Source organism: Oncorhynchus kisutch, unplaced genomic scaffold (assembly GCF_002021735.2).
Source record: "Oncorhynchus kisutch isolate 150728-3 unplaced genomic scaffold, Okis_V2 scaffold915, whole genome shotgun sequence".
Taxonomy (NCBI): Eukaryota; Metazoa; Chordata; class Actinopteri; order Salmoniformes; family Salmonidae; genus Oncorhynchus; species Oncorhynchus kisutch.
In genome coordinates this window covers 132,001-155,899 of record NW_022262860.1, presented here as the reverse complement: position 1 = coordinate 155,899, position 23,899 = coordinate 132,001, and the positions used below count along the sequence as shown (strand labels likewise).

Sequence of the window (23,899 nt, the reverse complement as noted above, 5' to 3'; positions counted from 1 at the left end):
TCTGAAACGGTCATTTAATTACTGTACCTCTGTTGAAGTTATACGTTTTGACAGACAGGCTGGGTTCAGCGACACTGTGACAACCAATCAACTGCCCCGAATAGGATTCCTGGCATTATTATCACTTTTCAGAAGAAGTGCATTGTGGGACTAAATTAAACTAGTGACAGCTCGTTGAGAAGGCAAGCAGGCAGGGCGGAATGGAGTACATTTGTAGTGTGGTGATGAACACGTTCTGTGTATTGTAAAGGAATCATAAAAAGCAATCATTTCATGACGACGTCAATGTTTAGATTTTATTCCACCTAGGAGCTGTGAATGTGTTAATACTAGGGATGTACATCGTATAACATAGTACTAGGGATGTACATCCTATAACATAGTACTAGGGCTGTACATCGTATAACATAGTACTAGGGCTGTACATCCTATAACATAGTACTAGGACTGTACATCGTATAACATAGCACTAGGACTGTACATCGTATAACATAGCACTAGGACTGTACATCGTATAACATAGCACTAGGGCTGTACATCGTATAACATAGTACTAGGGCTGTACATCGTATAACATAGTACTAGGGCTGTACATCCTATAACATAGTACTAGGGCTGTACATCCTATAACATAGTACTAGTACTAGGGCTCTACATCGTATAACATAGTACTAGGGCTGTACATCGTATAACATAGTACTAGGGATGTACATCCTATAACATAGTACTAGGGATGTACATCGTATAACATAGTACTAGGGCTGTACATCCTATAACATAGTACTAGGACTGTACATCGTATAACATAGCACTAGGGCTGTACATCGTATAACATAGTACTAGGGCTGTACATCCTATAACATAGTACTAGGGCTGTACATCCTATAACATAGTACTAGGGCTGTACATCCTATAACATAGTACTAGGGATGTACATCCTATAACATAGTACTAGTACTAGGGCTCTACATCGTATAACATAGTACTAGGGCTGTACATCGTATAACATAGTACTAGGGCTGTACATCGTATAACATAGTACTAGGGCTGTACATCGTATAACATAGTACTAGGGCTGTACATCGTATAACAGTACTAGGGCTGTACATCGTATAAAAGTACTAGGGCTGTACATCGTATAACAGTACTAGGGCTGTACATCGTATAACATAGTACTAGGGCTGTACATCGTATAACATAGTACTAGGGCTGTACATCGTATAACATAGTACTAGGGCTCTACATCGTATAACATAGTACTAGGGCTCTACATCGTATAACATAGTACTAGGGCTCTACATCGTATAACATAGTACTAGGGCTCTACATCGTATAACATAGTACTAGGGCTCTACATCGTATAACATAGTACTAGGGCTGTACATCGTATAACATAGTACTAGGGCTGTACATCGTATAACATAGTACTAGGGCTGTACATCGTATAACATAGTACTAGGGCTGTACATCGTATAACATAGTACTAGGGCTGTACATCGTATAACAGTACTAGGGCTGTACGTCGTATAACATAGTACTAGGGCTGTACGTCCTATAACATAGTACTAGGGCTGTACGTCCTATAACATAATACTAGGGCTGTACATCGTATAACATAGTACTAGGGCTGTACATCGTATAACATAGTACTAGGGCTGTACATCGTATAACATAGTACTAGGGCTGTACATCGTATAACATAGTACTAGGGCTGTACATCGTATAACATAGTACTAGGGCTGTACATCGTATAACATAGTACTAGGGATGTACATCGTATAACATAGTACTAGGGCTCTATGTCGTATAACAGTACTAGGGCTCTACGTCGTATAACATAGTACTAGGGCTGTACGTCGTATAACATAGTACTAGGGCTGTACGTCGTATAACATAGTACTAGGGCTGTACGTCGTATAACATAGTACTAGGGCTGTACGTCGTATAACATAGTACTAGGGATGTACATCCTATAACATAGTACTAGGGCTCTACATCGTATAACAGTACTAGGGCTGTACATCGTATAACATAGTACTAGGGCTGTACATCCTATAACATAATACTAGGGCTGTACATCGTATAACATAGTACTATAGGGCTGTACATCGTATAACATAGTACTATAGGGCTGTACATCGTATAACATAGTACTAGGGCTGTACATCCTATAACATAGTACTAGGGCTCTACGTCGTATAACATAGTACTAGGGCTGTACATCCTATAACATAATACTAGGGCTGTACATCGTATAACAGTACTAGGGCTGTACATCGTATAACAGTACTAGGGCTGTACATCGTATAACATAGTACTAGGGCTGTACATCGTATAACATAGTACTAGGGCTGTACATCGTATAACATAGTACTAGGGCTGTACATCGTATAACATAGTACTAGGGCTGTAAATCCTATAATATAATACAAGGCCATTAGGAAAAAGTGATTTCCTTTCAAGGAAGCTGCCTTCTTATAATACCAGGATGGATGTGTTTAATCTTCTGAAGAACCTTGGATAACCACAGCTGTTTCTTCACTGTGAACGGGATTAGGATCCTCCATCCAACTTTCACCACAGTGCTGGATTTATACTTTCTCTTCTCTTGAAGTAAAACAACCAAAAGGTCATCCCCAATCCCCCCCCCCCCCCCCCCAACGTTTTCCTTGTAAGGTCATAACAATTAACCCACAGTTCTCATTATGATTCTGTTTAAATGCTCTAAAGTCTAAGTAGTATTGGAGCTTCTGTATAAATCTCTGTAAAAGCTAAATTGCCAATAACTACGTAAGGGGTGCATTAAAAGGTTATAATGATGATTTCTGTTCCCTCTTTCTATAAAATGTCATCATTCTGCTATTGCTAGCACACGTTCATCTATTGTATGTACATGTACATGAGTCTTCAAGAAGTGGCTATGCTTCTCTACTTCATTTGAGCTGTACAGTAATTCAGTTCCACATTTATCCCCCTGTTTAACGCTCAGACAAGGTAATACTGTAAAACCTGAATGAGTCGGCTGTCGGTTAAAAGTCATTCTTAGAAGTGGACTTCCAATGGGAATGAAGCATCAGTGAATTTTATGCATTTATTGAAGTGAAGAGCTTCTGTAACTTAGTGCCACGCTCTAGTAAAAATGATATTATGGATGAATGAAAATAAAATGATATCCTTGATGAAAGAGGGTATGAAATGTGTTTGATATCCAGTGGTATTGTAAGGTTTTCTTCCTGAGGAGTAATGACAACACATAAACTCAGGAGGATGCCCACAAAATCCCTTAAAGCATTAAAAACACACTACATTAATAGGGCTTATGGTTTTACTACCAAAGATAAATGTCTCTATTTCTCCATTCATATTATGCTGCTCGCCTTTCGCAATAGAAAATAAGTATTCAGACCCCTTCACTTTTTCCACATTTTCAATCCTTAAAAGGATTACATTTTTAAAATGTACACACAATACCCCATAATGACAAAGCTGTGTCTTTCCAAATCATGTCCAATCTATTGAATTTACCACAGGTGGACTCCAATCAAGTTGTAGAAACATCTCAGGGATGATCAATGGAAACAAGATGCACCTGAGCTCAATTTTGTGCCTTTCTAAATCATGTCCAATCTATTGAATTTACCACAGGTGGACTCCAATCAAGTTGTAAAACATATCTTTTTCATATTTTTTTACATTTGCAAACATTTCTAAAAAAAAAACTGCTTTTTTTTGTCATTATGGGGTATTGTGTGTGTAGATTGATGAAAAAACAATTGAATCCATTGTAGAATAAGGCTGTAACGTGACACAGCAGGGGAAGAAGTGAAGGGGTCTGAATACTTTCCGAACACACGGTATAGGTCAAAGCCATAGCCAGCGTTCTCTTTCAGATGCTAACAACGGACTTCAAAGATTCTTAAATGTTTAGCCACCACTGCCAACACGTTGTCAGACAGTCATCATGGTCAGAGGTAGTGTTGTTTTTTAGCAGAATCACATTAGTGGAAACGAAGGGTGTTCTCAGGGCAGGCTGGTTGTAGCTAGATATGTTCCAGTCACGTTTTTGTTTGTTTTAATGCGTTTTAGCTAACCCCAAACCCTGTTCCTAACCTGAACCTCATTCTCCTAACCTGTTACGAAAAGTCCCTTCTGCTAGTGAAAACTGGCAGACCTGCCGCGAGAACAGCTTGGGTTCTGATTAACGTGATACTTGTGAAGGGCTCGTTAGCAACCCTCACCACAGAATCTAGCTTTGCTTTCAATGTCTAATTTTGTAGATGGTGAAAACCATTGTCACCACTGTCAATACATGATCACACACCAAACATTCAGCTAGTTAGAAATAAGCCCAATTATGCACGCTGGAGCACAAAGATATATTAATCAGCCTGTTGAAGAGTGTCATAATTATCTCTAATGGATTTAACAGAGGAGAACGCTCATGTTGTCACTTAGAGGGGGACGTGTGTGTGTGTGTGTGTGACAGACAGTCAGAGGGGAAGAAGGAAGGAGAATGCCACAGGACAATGTTTCAGTTCACACAGGGAGTGGATGTAGAGTTACAGGCACCAGGGTAACCTTTAACCCTGTGATTCTACTGCAGATTGGACCTAAGCCTCATATCAGCCCTGGGGAAGAGTCCACTTGTTCTAAAGAGAATGCAAACATCCCTTATATTCCAAACTATATCTTGAAGCCAGTTCCACTGCTAACCCTAATCAGGGACTGATTGAGATCTGGGACACCAGGCGGGTGATATTAATGATCAGGCAGAACATAATAGCTATAGGCTATTATCTATCCCCAACATCAGTTATACACACCTGCAGTTCATGCAGTACACAATACATGGTGTTACTGGGGTGACTCTGCTTTGTCTAAAGGGATGTTGAACATTCCTATACCAGTAGACTATAGGGTTCTATCTCCTGATTCACTGATTATTCTATAGATTCCATAGGCTACTGTATATCTCCTACATCACTGAATGTCCTATAGATTCCATAGGCTACTGTCTGTCTCCTACATCACTGATGATCCTATAGATTCCATAGGCTACTGTCTATCTCCTACATCACTGAATATCCTATAGATTCCATAGGCTACTGTCTATCTCCTACATCACTGATGATCCTATAGATTCCATATGCTACTGTCTATCTCCTACATCACTGATGATCCTATAGATTCCATATGCTACTGTCTGTCTCCTACATCACTGATGATCCTATAGATTCCATAGGCTACTGTCTATCTCCTGCATCACTGATGATCCTATAGATTCCATAGGCTACTGTCTATCTCCTACATCACTGATGATCCTATAGATTCCATAGGCTACTGTCTATCTCCTGATTCACTGATGATCCTATAGATTCCATATGCTACTGTCTATCTCCTGATTCACTGATGATCCTATAGATTCCATAGGCTACTGTCTATCTCCTGATTCACTGATGATCCTATAGATTCCATAGGATACTGTCTGTCTCCTACATCACTGATGATCCTATAGATTCCATATGCTACTGTCTATCTCCTACATCACTGATGATCCTATAGATTCCATAGGCTACTGTCTATCTCCTAAATCACTGATGATCCTATAGATTCCATAGGCTACTGTCTATCTCCTACATCACTGATGATCCTATAGATTCCATAGGCTACTGTCTATCTCCTACATCACTGATGATCCTATAGATTCCATAGGCTACTGTCTATCTCCTACATCACTGATGATCCTATAGATTCCATAGGCTACTGTCTATCTCCTACATCACTGATGATTCTATAGATTCCATAGGCTACTGTCTATCTCCTACATCACTGATGATCCTATATATTCCATAGGCTACTGTCTATCTCCTACATCACTGAATATCCTATAGATTCCATATGCTACTGTCTATCTCCTACATCACTGATTATTCTATAGATTCCATAGGCTACTGTCTATCTCCTACATCACTGATGATCCTATAGATTCCATATGCTACTGTCTATCTCCTACATCACTGATTATTCTATAGATTCCATATGCTACTGTCTATCTCCTACATCACTGAATATCCTATAGATTCCATATGCTACTGTCTATCTCCTACATCACTGATGATCCTATAGATTCCATAGGCTACTGTCTATCTCCTGCATCACTGATGATCCTATAGATTCCATAGGCTACTGTCTATCTCCTACATCACTGAATATCCTATAGATTCCATAGGCTACTGTCTATCTCCTACATCACTGATTATTCTATAGATTCGATAGGATACTGTCTGTCTCCTACATCACTGATGATCCTATAGATTCCATATGCTACTGTCTATCTCCTACATCACTGATGATCCTATAGATTCCATAGGCTACTGTCTATCTCCTAAATCACTGATGATCCTATAGATTCCATAGGCTACTGTCTATCTCCTACATCACTGATGATCCTATAGATTCCATAGGCTACTGGCTATCTCCTACATCACTGATGATCCTATAGATTCCATAGGCTACTGTCTATCTCCTACATCACTGAATATCCTATAGATTCCATAGGCTACTGTCTATCTCCTACATCACTGATGATTCTATAGATTCCATAGGCTACTGTCTATCTCCTACATCACTGATGATCCTATATATTCCATAGGCTACTGTCTATCTCCTACATCACTGAATATCCTATAGATTCCATATGCTACTGTCTATCTCCTACATCACTGATTATTCTATAGATTCCATAGGCTACTGTCTATCTCCTACATCACTGATGATCCTATAGATTCCATATGCTACTGTCTATCTCCTACATCACTGAATATCCTATAGATTCCATATGCTACTGTCTATCTCCTACATCACTGATGATCCTATAGATTCCATAGGCTACTGTCTATCTCCTACATCACTGATGATCCTATAGATTCCATAGGCTACTGGCTATCTCCTACATCACTGATGATCCTATAGATTCCATAGGCTACTGTCTATCTCCTACATCACTGAATATCCTATAGATTCCATAGGCTACTGTCTATCTCCTACATCACTGATGATTCTATAGATTCCATAGGCTACTGTCTATCTCCTACATCACTGATGATCCTATATATTCCATAGGCTACTGTCTATCTCCTACATCACTGAATATCCTATAGATTCCATATGCTACTGTCTATCTCCTACATCACTGATTATTCTATAGATTCCATAGGCTACTGTCTATGTCCTACATCACTGATGATCCTATAGATTCCATATGATACTGTCTATCTCCTACATCACTGATTATTCTATAGATTCCATATGCTACTGTCTATCTCCTACATCACTGAATATCCTATAGATTCCATATGCTACTGTCTATCTCCTACATCACTGATGATCCTATAGATTCCATATGCTACTGTCTATCTCCTACATCACTGATTATTCTATAGATTCCATAGGCTACTGTCTATCTCCTACATCACTGATGATCCTATAGATTCCATATGCTACTGTCTATCTCCTACATCACTGATTATTCTATAGATTCCATATGCTACTGTCTATCCCGTACATCACTGATTATTCTATAGATTCCATAGGCTACTGTCTATCTCCTACATCACTGATGATCCTATAGATTCCATATGCTACTGTCTATCTCCTACATCACTGATTATTCTATAGATTCTATAGACATCACTAGTAGGCCACATGGACATCTTCCCCTCTTAAAATAACTGTCCAGTGTTTCCAGATTTCTATGAACTATTACCTATAATTAATTATAAAATGAGTGAACTACTTTTCCTTATTTAGTATGTTAAAAAGCATATTTCCTGTGTTGCAATGGTGTGGGTGTACCCCAACAACAACATGGTGTGGATCTATATACCATTCAATAAAATAAAATAAAAAGACAAGTAAACAGCTGGCAAGCTCAGACAGTTTGACGTCTCTGCCAAAAACATGGCGTGATCTTCTCTGAGGAAATGGCAAGTATTTTTTAAATGGTCTTTTGAGATAATAGTTAGAGGGATTTTTAAACTATTTTCTTCTTCACTTTTTTTGCTTTGTCCACTAATACGAGTCAACAACATAATGATCTTTTAGAGGTAGACTCAGCATTACAACATACATACAGAAAGTCAACAACATAATGATCTTTTAAAGGTAGACTCAGCATTACAACATACATACAGAAAGTCAACAACATAATGATCTTTTAAAGGTAGACTCAGCATTACAACATACATACAGAAAGTAAACAGCATAGTGGGTCAGTTTCTGCAACCACCAAGAAAGCACATGGCTCAACTACTTCTCTGTTTTGGCGCCCTGGTTACCAGGCTGTGAAGAGTGAACCCGTGAACATGTGCAGATACTGTGTGTGACCGTGTGAGAGCGAAGTCTTGGATATCACTCATCTCAATATCTGCCGTGCTGCTCGTGGCAACGTCGGTCTACCTTTTAAAATGAGATTTTCACTGGACAGTTACTTTAAAGCTACAGTCCTCAATTGAAACAATAACAAACGCTCCACCCCGTTTCTATTTTGGTAAGCAACTGAGGGATGGAGCTGGATAATAAAACATTTAAAACATGTTTTTAACCATTTATATAACTTTACAAGTAAGTTAAGAACACATTCTTACTTACAATGGCTGCCTACCTGGGAACAGTGGATTAAGAACACATTCTTACTTACAATGGCAGCCTACTGGGGAACAGTGGGTTAAGAACACATTCTTACTTACAATGGCTGCCTACCTGGGAACAGTGGATTAAGAACACATTCTTACTTACAATGGCTGCCTACCTGGGAACAGTGGATTAAGAACACATTCTTACTTACAATGGCAGCCTACTGGGGAACAGTGGGTTAAGAACACATTCTTACTTACAATGGCTGCCTACCTGGGAACAGTGGATTAAGAACACATTCTTACTTACAATGGCTGCCTACCTGGGAACAGTGGATTAAGAACACATTCTTACTTACAATGGCTGCCTACCTGGGAACAGTGGGTTAAGAACACATTCTTACTTACAATGGCTGCCTACCTGGGAACAGTGGGTTAAGAACACATTCTTACTTACAATGGCTGCCTACCTGGGAACAGTGGGTTAAGAACACATTCTTACTGACAATGGCTGCCTACCTGGGAACAGTGGGTTAAGAACACATTCTTACTGACAATGGCTGCCTACCTGGGAACAGTGGGTTAAGAACACATTCTTACTGACAATGGCTGCCTACCTGGGAACAGTGGGTTAAGAACACATTCTTACTTACAATGGCTGCCTACCTGGGAACAGTGGGTTAAGAACACATTCTTACTTACAATGGCTGCCTACCTGGGAACAGTGGGTTAAGAACACATTCTTACTGACAATGGCTGCCTACCTGGGAACAGTGGGTTACCTGCCTTGTTCAGGGGCAGAACAACAGATTTGTACGTTGTCAGCTCAGGGATTCGATCCAGCAACCTTTCGGTTACTAGCCCCTCTAACAACCGCCCCAGAAAAGTAACCATTCAAATTTGTAGACAAAACTATGGATGCAAGGAACTGATCATCCATGATATCAAAATGATAGTTTTAAATATGTTTTAACACTATTCAGTGTTTGTTTACATTTACTTTGTTTACACATTTAACATGCTTATATTTTGGGTTTTGAAGGGGTATGACAGCTGAACTAAGCTCATGAGGCATTTATAAGTTAAATTCTTCAAAATTCTATGGGTGTATACAGTATGATTAATTTATGAGTTCTAGAATCTATGGATATATACAATATCATTCATTTATAAGTACAAAAATGGATGTAGCAATTACAGATTTTAGCTTGGACACATTCTAGAAATGTCAAAAACATACATTATTTGGATATTTTCTCCAAAAGTTATTATAACCATTATGGCCCAGGGCATGTCCTTATACTAATGTAGGCTGCAGTCAGTGGCCGTCAGTGTCTTATTCACACATTAGCCAGAGGATTTAGGAGGTCCAGCAGTTCACTGAGCTAAGCTAGTGTCCCATCCTGCTTCCCTTACAGCTGTCCCGAGCCTGTTGTATTTAACACAGCACTCCAACAGCTGCGGAGAGAGGTGGATTGTATTACCCGATAATTGGCAAGCTACAAGTCCCAGATCCACAGTAACCCTGTTTCACTGTGTTGGGGCCTTGTTCTGCTAGCTGCTTCAACATGGTCTCATTAGAAGATGTAAAAAAGTGACATTTAACCATTGTAGTTCTATGTCAATCAAATAAACGTTGATTTATTTTACATCATTTTAACACATTCTCATTTACAGCAAAGACCTGGGGAATAGTTACAAGGGAGAGGAGGGAGGATGAATGAACCAATTGGAAGCTGGGGATGATTAGGTGGCCAGATTGGGAATTTAGCCAGGACACCAGAGTTAACACTCCTACTCTTACGTGCCATGGGATATTTAGTGACCACAGAGAGTCAGGACACCCGTTTAACGTCCCATCAGGAAGACAGAAACCTACACAGGGCAATGTCCCTAATCACTGCCCTGGGACATTTTATTTGAATTTTTAGACCAGAGTGCCTCCTACTGGCCCTCCAACACCACATCCAGCAGCATCTGGTCTCCCATCCAGGGACTGACCCTGCTTCAGAGGCAAACAGCAGTGGGATACAGGGTGGAATGCTGTATCAATATGACAATTAGTCCAATTAAGGAACTATTGCTACAAACTAAGCTTAATCAAGGCCTATTCATGTTGTCCCAATCATACCACCAATCCTTGGCTGCAACATTCAGGAAAATATTATAGCCATGTCTGTGACGTGTTCAGGGAACTTTTAGAAACAGTTTAATTTTAACCATACTTACTTGCCATAGATGTGGGAGAGACAAGCTGCTACTAAAAGAACAGCCACTGACTGTACAGCCAATTAGAGACCAGCCACTGACTGTACAGCCAATTAGAGACCAGCCACTGACTGTACAGCCAATTAGAGACCAGCCACTGACTGTACAGCTAATTATAGACCAGCCACTGACTGTACAGCCAATTATAGACCAGCCACTGACTGTACATCCAATAAGACAGTAAAGCAGTAACTAACTAAATGACCAATAAGGGAGCAGCAGCTACTGACTGTATCATGTCTCCCTTTACAGGGAGAGACCAGGAAAGACGGGTTCCCTGGAAACTCAAGCCAGAAGGTACAGTATGTTACCATGGAAATATTTTATATTTATACAATATACTGTATATGAGATATTTCACAACTTACATATGTGTTTGAACATGATAAACTATTTAAACATAACAGAGAGTCAGAGAGTGCCCTGTCAGCTGGGTCTGTACATGGTCTAGCACCTTCAGTTCACCAGGACCACTCTAAAGCATCATCACCCTCTAAACCCTCCTCTAGAGCCCTTAGAAGTTGAAGTTGAATAACACACACACACACACACACACACACACACACACACACACACACACACACACACAACACATCACACCACACCACACCACACACACACACACACACAGGGACATATTTTCCTATGAAACTCGATCCAATCTAATGACATAACACTTAAAAGGCTCAACCCACCCAAACATTTTCCTATACTTGATAAGGTTTGAGAATTGGCTAAAGCTGGTCTGCGTTACTCAACACTGCACATGACATGCAAAGTCTATATCAAGTGTCATAACATTCATATTGAGATTGATGGTGGTGTGACTTGGCCTACTCTGCCTGTGTGGGTCGTGTGGTTTCCATCCGAACTGTATTAGCTACCGCAGAGTACTGTTTTGCTGTTTTAGAGATGTCTTAAGGCCTTCCCTTTTACTGTGTGTGTGTGTGTGTGTGTGTGTGCGTGCTTTCGTGTGTGTGTGCATGCCTAATCCTAATTGTGCGTGTGTGTTCTATTTCTCCCTCAGGGTGACCAGGGTGTTTCTGGCTCACCAGGTCTGGATGGTATTCCTGGACAGAAGGTGAGTCAGACTGTTGGCTTGTTTGGACTGTCCATGATCTGTAAGATATAAGGCTTCTGTTTTAAACCACTGAACTGTTATTCTCCCACTACTTATAATCTGTGAGAGGGGTTTCTATGTCCTGGAGTGCTGTTGGACTAAGGTTCAACTAAAGTAGCATAATACTATCCCCTATCATGATAATAACATCCCCTTCATCAGCTATCATGATAATTCTATCCCCTTCACCAGCTATTATGATAATAACAATATCCTCTTCATCAGCTATTGTGATAATACTATCCCCTTCATCAGCTATTGTGATAATACTATCCCCTTCATCAGCTATCATGATAATATTATCTCCTTCACCAGACTATCATGATAATAATAATATCCCCTTCATCGGCTATCATGATAATACTATCCCCTTCATCAGCTATCATGATAATAATACTATCCTCTTCATCGGCTATCATGATAATACTATCCCCTTCATCAGCTATCATGATAATACTATCTCCTTCATCAGCTATCATGATAATACTATCCCCTTCATCAGCTATCATGATAATACTATCCCCTTCATCAGCTATCATGATAATACTATCCCCTTCATCAGCTATCATGATAATACGATCTCCTTCATCAGCTATTATGATAAAATAATCTAATTCATCACCTGTTGGTGGTGGTGTTACTGGTGATGGTGGTGGTTATGGTGGGGGTGATTGTGGTTATTGTGGGGGTGATGGTGGTGTTAGTGGTGATGGTGGGGATGGTGGTGGTTATGGTGGTGGTAATGGTGGTGGTGTTAGTGGTGATGGTGGGGATTATGGTGGTGGTGGTGATGATTACGGTGCTGGTTATGGTGGTGGTTATGGTGGGGGTGTTAGTGGTGGTGGTGGGGGTGATGGTGGGGGTTTCGGTGGTGATTACGGTGGTGGTGGTGATTATGATGGGGGTGATGGTGGTGATAGTGGTGGTGACTCGCTCCTTCTCTCCCCATTGTGTTTCTGTAGTGCAGGGCTCTCCAACCCTCTTCTGTAGGTTCTCTCTCTAACCCCAGTTGTAACTAACTGGATTCAGCATATCAACCAGCTAATTATTAGAATCTGGTCCACTAAACCTCAAGAAGGGTAGCTCTCCAGGAACAGGGTTGGAGTGAACCTACAGGAGGGTAGCTCTCCAGGAACAGGGTTGGAGTGAACCTACAGAAGGGTAGCTCTCCAGGAACAGGGTTGGAGTGAACCTACAGGAGGGTAGCTCTCCAGGAACAGGGTTGGAGTGAACCTACAGAAGGGTAGCTCTCCAGGAACAGGGTTGGAGTGAACCTACAGGAGGGTAGCTCTACAGGAACAGGGTTGGAGCAAAAACCTCAAGAATGGTAGCTCTCCAGGAACAGGGTTGGAGTGACAACCTACAGGATGGTAGCTCTCCAGAAACAGGGTTGGAGTGAAAACTTACAGGAGGGTAGCTCTCCAGGAACAGGGTTGGACTGAAAACCTACAGGATGGTAGCTCTCCAGGAACAGGGTTGGACTGAAAACCTACAGGAGGGTAGCTCTCCAGGAACAGGGTTGGACTGAAAACCTACAGGAGGGTAGCTCTCCAGGAACAGGGTTGGACTGAAAACCTACAGGATGGTAGCTCTCCAGGAACGGGGTTGGAGTGTGAACCTACAGGTTGGTAGCTCTCCAGGAACAGGGTTGGATTTGAAAACCTACAGAAGGGTAGCTCTCCTTGAACAGGGTTGGACTGAAAACCTACAGGAGGGTAGCTCTCCAGGAACAGGGTTGGACTGAAAACCTACAGGAGGGTAGCTCTCCATGAACAGAGTTGGAGTGAAAACCTCAAGAATGGTAGCTCTCCTTGAACAGGGTTGGAGTGACAACCTACAGGACGGTAGCTCTCCAGAAACAGGGTTGGAGTAAAAACCTACAGGAGGGTAGCTCTCCAGGAACAGGGTTGGTGTAAGGGTTTTCCTGTGGTGAAGGAGAAGCGGACCAAAATGCGGCGTGGTGGTTAATCATGTTCTTTAATAAAGGAACTAGACATGAAATAACTAAAAAAAACAGAAACTTGAAAACCCAAAACAGTCCTATCTGGTGCAAACACAGAGACAGGAACAATCACCCACAAACACACAGTGAAACCCAGGCTACCTAAGTATGATTCTCAATCAGACACAACTAATGACACCTGCCTCTGATTGAGAACCATACTAGGCCGAAACATAGAAATACCCAAAACCTAGAAAAACAGACTGTCCACCCAACTCACGCCCTGACCATACTAAATAATGACAAAACAAAGGAAATAAAGGTCAGAACGTGACAGTTGGACTGAAAACCTACAGGAGGGTAGCTCTCCAGGAATAGGGTTGGAGTGAAAACCTACAGGATGGTAGCTCTCCAGGAATAGGGTTGGAGTGAAAACCTACAGGAGGGTAGCTCTCCAGGAACAGGGTTGGACTGAAAACCTACAGGAGGGTAGCTCTCCAGGAACAGGGTTGGAGTGACAACCTTACAGGAGGGTAGCTCTCCAGGAACAGGGTTGGAGTGAAAACCTACAGGATGGTAGCTCTCCAGGAACAGGGTTGGAGTGACAACCTACAGGAGGGTAGCTCTCCAGGAACAGGGTTGGAGTGAAAACCTACAGGATGGTAGCTCTCCAGGAACAGGGTTGGAGTGAAAACCTACAGGATGGTAGCTCTCCAGGAACAGGGTTGGAGTGAAAACCTACAGGAGGGTAGCTCTCCAGGAACAGGGTTGGAGTGACAACCTACAGGAGGGTAGCTCTCCAGGAACAGGGTTGGAGTGAAAACTTACAGGATGGTAGCTCTCCAGGAACAGGATTTACACCCAGGACACAAAGGGATTTACACATAGAGCCATAGTCCCTTAGGAGGGAGAAAGGACTTATTGTATATCCTCTCCTCATGTATTTACAGTATTGTATACCCTCTGATTCAATGTCTCATGTACCCTCTCAGAACTGCTTCAATACAGGGTCAGAGGAGATTAACATATCAGTCGCTTTTTCATCTTGTAAACACAAGTGAATATCATGCACTTACCCAGAGAAATATGTCTGTGTATGTAAATATGCATTAGTCATAGAGTTGTGGCTATTCCTTATGCATTAGATATGGGACAGTATGGAATATGTACTGTACATGTATAGACAGTAAGGTGTGTGGGAAATAGTCCTGCTCTTGTTCTTTATAAGCTGAAGTGATGTGTAATTCCATTGTGAAGTTAACTCAAGGCGCTAAGCATTGTTGATTCGTGAACGAAGGCCCATTCAGAGCTGCACTGAACCCTACGGCACAGACCTCAGTGAAACTACCAAGATATTTCTCCTCGTGAACGAAGGCCCATTCAGAGCTGCACTGAACCCTACAGCACAGACCTCAGTGAAACTACCAAGATATTTCTCCTCGTGAACGAAGGCCCATTCAGAGCTGCACTGAACCCTACGGCACAGACCTCAGTGAAACTACCAAGATATTTATCCTCGTGAACGAAGGCCCATTCAGAGCTGCACTGAACCCTACGGCACAGACCTCAGGGAAACTACCAAGATATTTCTCCTCATGAACGAAGGCCCATTCAGAGCTGCACTGAACCCCACGGCACAGACCTCAGGGAAACTACCAAGATATTTCTCCTCGTGAACGAAGGCCCATTCAGAGCTGCACTGAACCCTACGGCACAGACCTCAGGGAAACTACCAAGATATTTCTCCTCGTGAACGAAGGCCCATTCAGAGCTGCACTGAACCCTACGGCACAGACCTCAGTGAAACTACCAAGATATTTCTCCTCGTGAACGAAGGCCCATTCAGAGCTGCACTGAACCCTACGGCACAGACCTCAGTGAAACTACCAAGATATTTCTCCTCGTGAACGAAGGCCCATTCAGAGCTGCACTGAACCCTACGGCACAGACCTCAGTGAAACTACCAAGATATTTCTCCTCGTGAACGAGTAGACCTTAGACCCTTAGACCTTTATTTAGCATTTCAAGTTTCAACCTTGTCATTTCAGGGTGAGGCAGGATCAAACGGGTCTAAGGGGATCGATGGAGCAATGGTAAGTACACACACACACGGAAACGTACACACACACACACATTACATAATGGTAAATGTCTCTGGTTTCACTCTCTGTCATGTATAAACACCAGTTCATCCAAACGTGCAACGTCTCACTGTAGTGGATATACTGATATTCACATTCCCAGCATGCAGAGTCCCACTGTAGTGGATATACAGATATTCACATTCCCAGCATGCAGAGTCTCACTGTAGTGGATATACAGATATTCACATTCCCAGCATGCAGAGTCTCACTGTAGTGGATATACTGATATTCACATTCCCAGCATGCAGAGTCTCACTGTAGTGGATATACTGATATTCACATTCCCAGCATGCAGAGTCCCACTGTAGTGGATATACAGATATTCACATTCCCAGCATGCAGAGTCTCACTGTAGTGGATATACAGATATTCACATTCCCAGCATGCAGTGTCCCACTGTAGTGGATATACAGATATTCACATTCCCAGCATGCAGAGTCTCACTGTAGTGGATATACAGATATTCACATTCCCAGCATGCAGTGTCCCACTGCAGTGGATACATGGTTATTAATATGTAGGTCTTCTGTTTTTTAATATATATTTTATTTTAAAGGATTTTCTAGCACAGGTTTTCTAATACATCTCTGAAGGATCTACATTCTTTCGTAGCCCAAGGCCTTTTCCCCTGTAATCTCAAGACGAACACAATAGCTATTCATATTTTACTACATGCAACCATGACGGTACATGCACAGTGTGTTCTATGATTATCTGGTGATAATGTCGAATGTGGATTGATCTGAACTCTAATAACTATGGCCTCATGTGAAGGACGTGTCTGGAATGTATATATCACAGCTCTAACCTCGTCTCTGCACCTACAGTAAAGCAGCATGCAAGGTTTCAGGGAAATTCACCTATAGGCTGCAGGCAGCATGAGTATCACATGGCGATGTGGGAAACTCCCTCCTCAGCCTGAACTGTCCCCACCTGCGTCAGCAAATAACTCGCTTTTTCGTTTGGCACCGACTGGTAAGTTGGTTCAGGAGGGCGGTCACATGTGCTAGCAAGGCAGAGATTCTGGGTTCGAGCATCAGTGTGAGCCGAATCAGGAGGAAGTGGTACTCTCTAAGCAAGCAGTGTGACGTCCTTTAGAGATGCATTGATGCAAGGGTTCAGGGAAATACTCAGGAATGCTGCATTATGTTGGGCTGGTCCCAGAGGAGTGAGCTACAGCACAAACAGATCTGGGACCAGAATAGAATTGTGTAGCATTTGCATAATTTGTTCTTTCATAATGGTGGTGTGGCTTTATGGGCCAAAGGCTAGATGTGTTTAGAATAAATATCCTGAAAAGACTTCAGTAGACTATGAAATTACAGGAAAACAAAGCTATGCTTTCAGGGAAATGGTCTGTATTTTGTGGCTTTTGCATAATTAGTTCCTTCGTAATGGCGGTGTGGCTCCGCTAAGTATTGGGCTGAGCAGATGGACAATTTAAAATGGCATAATGAAAGAGCCTCTTTTCATCACCATATCCTCTCTGATTAGGCCAATGGACTGAGGGAGAAATCTGTCCCTCTGGCACAGTGTACAATACACTGACTGGCCTGCTCAATACAACATACAGGGACTGGGCTGCCTGCTCAATACAACATACAGGGACTGGGCTGCCTGCTCAATACAACATACAGGGACTGGGCTGCCTGCTCAATACAACATACATGGACTGGGCTGCCTGCTCAGTACAACATACAGGGACTGGGCTGCCTGCTCAATACAACATACAGAGACTGAGCTGCCTGCTCAGTATGACATTCAGGGACTGGGAGCCTGCTCAGTACGACATACAGGGACTGGGCTGCCTGCTCAGTATGACATACAGGGACTGGGCTGCCTGCTCAGTTCAACATACAGGGACACTATACTAAACAGTCACTGTTAAGGCTGTTGAGATTACACTGAGATAACCAGTTCTGTGGATAATATCCAATGGGTCGAATGAACAAGTTGTTGAATAAACAACTTTAAAAGGCTTTATAGAGCACTCATAGGGTCTTCATAAGGTCCTCATACTGTAGCTAGTTTGTAAACATCTGGATGTTTACAGAGTGCCTCACTGTGTAGCAGAGCTGGCATAGGATGCTAGGTGATGTACTCTAGAGGAGACTGTCACAGCTTATATAGGCTTCTTAGTGCATTCATTATGAAGCATGACATACTGTAGAGGGGATACATCGGGGGAACTCAGTTCCTGACCTTCAGGACATCTAGGGTTGGTTTTCCAGACATAACCTAGTCCTCATAGGGTTGGTTTCCCAGACATAACCTAGTCCTCATGGGGTTGGTTTCCCAGACACAGACACAGCCTAGTTCTCATAGGGTTGGTTTCCCAGACACAACCTAGTCCTCATAGGGTTGGTTTCCCAGACATAACCTAGTCCTCATGGGGTTGGTTTCCCAGACACAGACACAACCTAGTTCTCATAGGGTTGGTTTCACAGACACAGACACAGCCTAGTCCTCGTGAAGATTCTCCATTGAGCATGTTCTTTAGTCCAGGATTCGGCTTAATCTGTGTCCAGGAAACCTGCCTTTTAAACGGATCAGTCTGACATTACTGGACTATTCTGGAATTACTGGACTGTCTCAAAGACGGAATAGATTCAATGTTTATTATGCAGAGTGGAAAACTAACGCTAACATCTTACTTAAAGCCTGCAGCTATAATGCTTTATGTCTTATCATGTGGCTCACAGTATGCTATTTCTCTCTAGGACATTTTCAACATTGTAATACATCATACCTGCATGCAATGGCAAGTGTTGCCCTGTTTATTCAACAGCTTGATAATCCTTGTTGTTTCAATTGGCATATTATCAACATGTTTGTTTCAAGTAATAAAGTTTATTGTCCATATAAAGTTGTTGAGATTTTTATGAAACAGGTGGAAATGGAGCATTGTTACGTTGCCTGTTTATTCAGCAACGTTTGGATGTCACTTTCTATACTGAATGTATTTCAAACGATGGTGACTGCCAAGAGAGAGCTTCATCATAACACTGCTGCCTGCTTCTTCCTGGTTAATGATATGATTTGGTTATGCAGCTGTGTGATAGTGTCTTTTCTATCAACCTGGACGATGAACACACACACACACACACACACATCAACGATGAACACATACATCTATTACAATCACGATGTGAAACAAGGGTGTGCACTGTCAGATAATTAGGTCCATCAGAAACACTTCATTATCACACACACACACACACACCCCTGGCCCCATAATTTATTTATAATGTCGACATAGTCCTAATTTGTTTACAACCAGAACTCCACATTCAGACAGATATTTCATGGAAACAAATAAACAGGATAATTTCTGAATTTATTTTAGCCTGTTGCCTTCGAGTGGGTTATTTAATACACTTGGGAGTGAAACAGAGAGCAGGCGACTGGAAGATGTCAACGAGTTCTTGTCTGTTCTGTGAACTTTAGCACTGTTTAGTTGAATGTCTCTGTAGAGGACATATCACTTCGATAAATAAACTGCTGAAGATGAGACCTTTGCTACAACATGAAGACAGACCGGTCATATCAGGTCTCATCTTTCAGGATAGGAATCAGGATTTAGATTTAGGGTTGGGTTTGGAGACATAAATTGTGTTTATAGATGAAGTTGACATTTTGTCATGATGCTTGTGACCAGTATCCCTTGTAAGAGGCCCTGGCAGTAAGAGCATCAATGATTGGATAAACCACCTTGGAACAGTCTCCTGAGTAGACTTCAGACCTTTCAAAACAACATGTTGTTACTGCACATCTGTACTTATAATGCATGGAAATGATGGCGTTCTTGTGTAGGACCTGAGTTTCAACTTGCTCTTTCCTCTGCAGGGTGAGAAGGGACCAGCTGGGGAGCCTGGTGCGGAGGGGAAACCTGGGATAAATGTAAGATACTGTTTTGATTCCCAGTCTGTTTATTCATCTGCATCATTCATTATTAACATTATAAACATAGTCAGTTGCCCTAAATAAATGTAAGGTCCTATCTTTGCTATTTTACTATCGTATGCTGTTTATTCGTTTGCATCGTTAATAATAAAAACAGTGGCCTAAATAAATGTGCAGGTTAATTTAGGTTGGAAGGGGCTCAGCCAGGTTAATTTAGGTTGGAAGGGGCTCAGCCAGGTTAATTTAGGTTGGAAGGGGCTCAGCCAGGTTAATTTAGGTTGGAAGGGGCTCAGCCAGGTTAATTTAGGTTGGAAGGGGCTCAGCCAGGTTAATTTAGGTTGGAAGGGTGTTGGAAGGTGCTCAGCCAGGTTAATTTAGGTTGGAAGGGTGTTGGAAGGTGCTCAGCCAGGTTAATTTAGGTTGGAAGGGTGTTGGAAGGCGCTCAGCCAGGTTAATTTAGGTTGGAAGGGGCTCAGCCAGGTTAATTTAGGTTGGAAGGGTGTTGGAAGGCGCTCAGCCAGGTTAATTTAGGTTGGAAGGGTGTTGGAAGGTGCTCAGCCAGGTTAATTTAGGTTGGAAGGGTGTTGGAAGGTGCTCAGCCAGGTTAATTTAGGTTGGAAGGGTGTTGGAAGGTGCTCAGCCAGGTTAATTTAGGTTGGAAGGGTGTTGGAAGGCGCTCAGCCAGGTTAATTTAGGTTGGAAGGGTGTTGGAAGGCGCTCAGCCAGGTTAATTTAGGTTGGAAGGGTGTTGGAAGGCGCTCAGCCAGGTTAATTTAGGTTGGAAGGGTGTTGGAAGGCGCTCAGCCAGGTTAATTTAGGTTGGAAGGGTGTTGGAAGGCGCTCAGCCAGGTTAATTTAGGTTGGAAGGGGCTCAGCCAGGTTAATTTAGGTTGGAAGGCGCTCAGCCAGGTTAATTTAGGTTGGAAGGGTGTTGGAAGGTGCTCAGCCAGGTTAATTTAGGTTGGAAGGGTGTTGGAAGGCGCTCAGCCAGGTTAATTTAGGTTGGAAGGGTGTTGGAAGGCGCTCAGCCAGGTTAATTTAGGTTGGAAGGGGCTCAGCCAGGTTAATTTAGGTTGGAAGGGTGTTGGAAGGCGCTCAGCCAGGTTAATTTAGGTTGGAAGGGTGTTGGAAGGTGCTCAGCCAGGTTAATTTAGGTTGGAAGGGTGTTGGAAGGCGCTCAGCCAGGTTAATTTAGGTTGGAAGGGTGTTGGAAGGCGCTCAGCCAGGTTAATTTAGGTTGGAAGGGTGTTGGAAGGCGCTCAGCCAGGTTAATTTAGGTTGGAAGGGTGTTGGAAGGCGCTCAGCCAGGTTAATTTAGGTTGGAAGGGTGTTGGGAGGCACTCAGCCAGGTTAATTTAGTTTGGCCTATTTACTTGTTTTTAGAACATTCTCTTGCCTGTCCCCTCTGTTCCCTCCCCATGCGTGCTAATATTAGGTTAAAGTTGTTATTTAAAGCTAGCATGTGATATTTAAGGGTAAAGGGGACACCTGAGAAGACAGAATGTCTTGTATGCATGACTGCCATGTGAGCGAGTATCGTTTTTCTGATACTAGAACTAACTACGGGGCCTGGCTCAGTGGAAGACTACAGCCATGTAACCGTGCCCAAAGCAATCCACGTTCCACATGTATATGTCCTCAGCTTGTACAGTCATAGACGTATCAGGTGACAGAGAAAGAACACGTCTGGTGGCTCCGTAAAGACGATGACTGCAGCTCTATATCATCCCATCTGTTGTTTTTATGTGTTGAAGTATTAAATATAACCTTTGCAATAAGGTACGCTTCCTCTGAGTGTTGCTCTACTGTAAAATCTGAGATTTACACTTACAGTCAGTGATATCAAGTGTCAATTAGGACGTTTCCCTCTAGACTTTCTCACTGCGGTCAGCCTTTCGGTGTGGTTTCTGGAACTCAGTGGGTAGAGCATGGTGATTGTAATGTCAGGATTGTGGGTTTGATTCCCGGGGCCACCCCATACAAAAACGTGTATGCAGGTAATGACTGTAAATCGCTTTGGATTAAAGCTTCTGCTAAATGTTAAGTCTACATCTGAACACTAATGATCAGGTTGTTTTCCTATAGACGTTCACACAAGGATCAGCCTCACAACCTAAGGTTATGGGTGATGTTCAGCTATGGAGGTGAATCGCTGAGCCAATGGAAACATTGTAAACAGCATTTTCTGCAGTAACCTCTGTGGTATTCGTTGGGCCTGGCCACTCTAGATATCTGTTACCCTTACGGGATCTGGTTCCAACGCAGCTTTGAAGGCAGTTCCCACTCACATGACACAAATCGCATACCTAAACGGCAACCTATTCCCTATGTAGTGCACTACTTTTGACCAGGGCCAGTAGGGTTGACCAGGGCCCATAGGGCTCTAGTCAAAGTAGGGCACTATGTGGGGAACAGGGTGCCATTAGGAACGCAGACACAACAGACAAGACAAACCCCTTACTGTAACTCTAACGGTGCATCTCTTAGCCTCTCCACACATGACAAAACTTCACCCTTCTTGTCTAAAGTAAAGTGCCATTACCACCAGCCAGGCAGCCACTCTGGTTAGAAAGTGGCAGAGGGTGCGCCATAAATGGGACCCTATTCCCTATGTAGTGCACTACTTTAGACCAGAGCACAATAAAGCGAATAGGGTGCCATTTGGGACTCGGGCAGCAAGTAAGTAAACATAATTAGTCTGCTGTCTTGAGAAATTCCCCTGCTACTCTCTCTCTCTTTCTCTCCCCTCTGCTACTCTCTCTCTCTCTCCCTCTCTCTCCTCTGCCTCTCTCTCTCTCTCCTCTGCCTCTCTCTCTCTCTCCTCTGCCGCTCTCTCTCTCTCTCTCTCTCTCTCTGTCTCTCTCTCTCTCTCTCTCTCTCTTTCTCTCCCCTTCTCTCTCTCTAGCCCCACTTCTCCCTCCCTCCCCACCATCTCCCTCTCCCCTCCCTTCTTCGCTCCCCCTCTGTCTCTCTCTCCCCCTCCCCTCTGTTTATTTGCTAGCTGAAGCGGTAGATGTAGAGTGTGTACTGGGGAGCTGCCAGATTGTGTTGTTGTGGCCTGGGCGCTGTCGGAGCGAGGGAGGCGCAGTGCTGTGTGTGTGTTGTGGCCTGGGCGCTGTCGGAGCGAGGAAGGCACAGGGCTGTGTGTGTGTTGTGGCCTGGGCGCTGTCGGAGCGATGGAGGTGTAGTGCTGTGTGTGTGTTGTGGCCTGGGCGCTGTCGGAGCGAGGAAGGCGCAGTGCCATGTGTGTGGGTGTATGTAGGTGTGTGCGTGTGTGTGTTGTAGCCCGGGCGCTGTCGGAGCGAAGGAGTCACAGTGCCATGTGTGTAGGTATGTGTGTGTAGGTATGTATGTGTGTGTAGGTATATGTGTGTAGGTATTGTGGCCTGGGCGCTGTCGGAGCGAGGAAGGCGCAGTGCCACGTGTGTGGGTGTGTGTAGGTATGTGTGTGTAGGTATTGTAGCCCGGGCGCTGTCGGAGGGAGGGAGGCACAGCGCCATGTGTGTGGGTGTAGGTATGTGTGTGTAGGTATTGTGGCCTGGGCGCTGTCTGAGCGAGGGAGGCACAGCGTCGTGTGTAATTAGCAAGGCTAGCGTACACAGCTCCCTGTAGTGTCTCACACTGTGCTGCTGCAGGAGAGACAGAGAGGAGAGAGACAGAGCAGAGTAGGCCTTGAATACCAGGTATTGAATTTGCCTGGTGATATGTAACCAATGTAACCAACTGTAAACCCTAAAGTCAGCGCTAGAGTCAGTGCTAGAGCGAAGACTCAAAGCCTCCCATCCCTCCCTGCCTGCCTGTCATAAGGCCCAAGAGCACTGAGCAGAGGCTAACAAGAGTTGTCTCTCCATCTCCCTCTCTCTCTCTCTCTTCCTGCCTAGATATGTGG

At 43.1% G+C, this 23,899-nt stretch overlaps 1 protein-coding gene across 1 annotated transcript in view; it reads left to right on the top strand.

The window, feature by feature from the left end:
• The window catches only part of LOC109877320 (collagen alpha-1(XIX) chain), a 180,759-nt gene that overhangs the window by 27,657 nt on the left and 129,203 nt on the right, over nt 1–23,899 (top strand). Inside the window, exons 10-13 of the mRNA XM_031817027.1 lie at nt 11,154–11,198; nt 11,929–11,982; nt 16,012–16,056; nt 19,954–20,007. Of these exons, the coding sequence (XP_031672887.1) occupies nt 11,154–11,198; nt 11,929–11,982; nt 16,012–16,056; nt 19,954–20,007 (198 nt within the window). The remainder of the gene's footprint in view (nt 1–11,153; nt 11,199–11,928; nt 11,983–16,011; nt 16,057–19,953; nt 20,008–23,899) is intronic.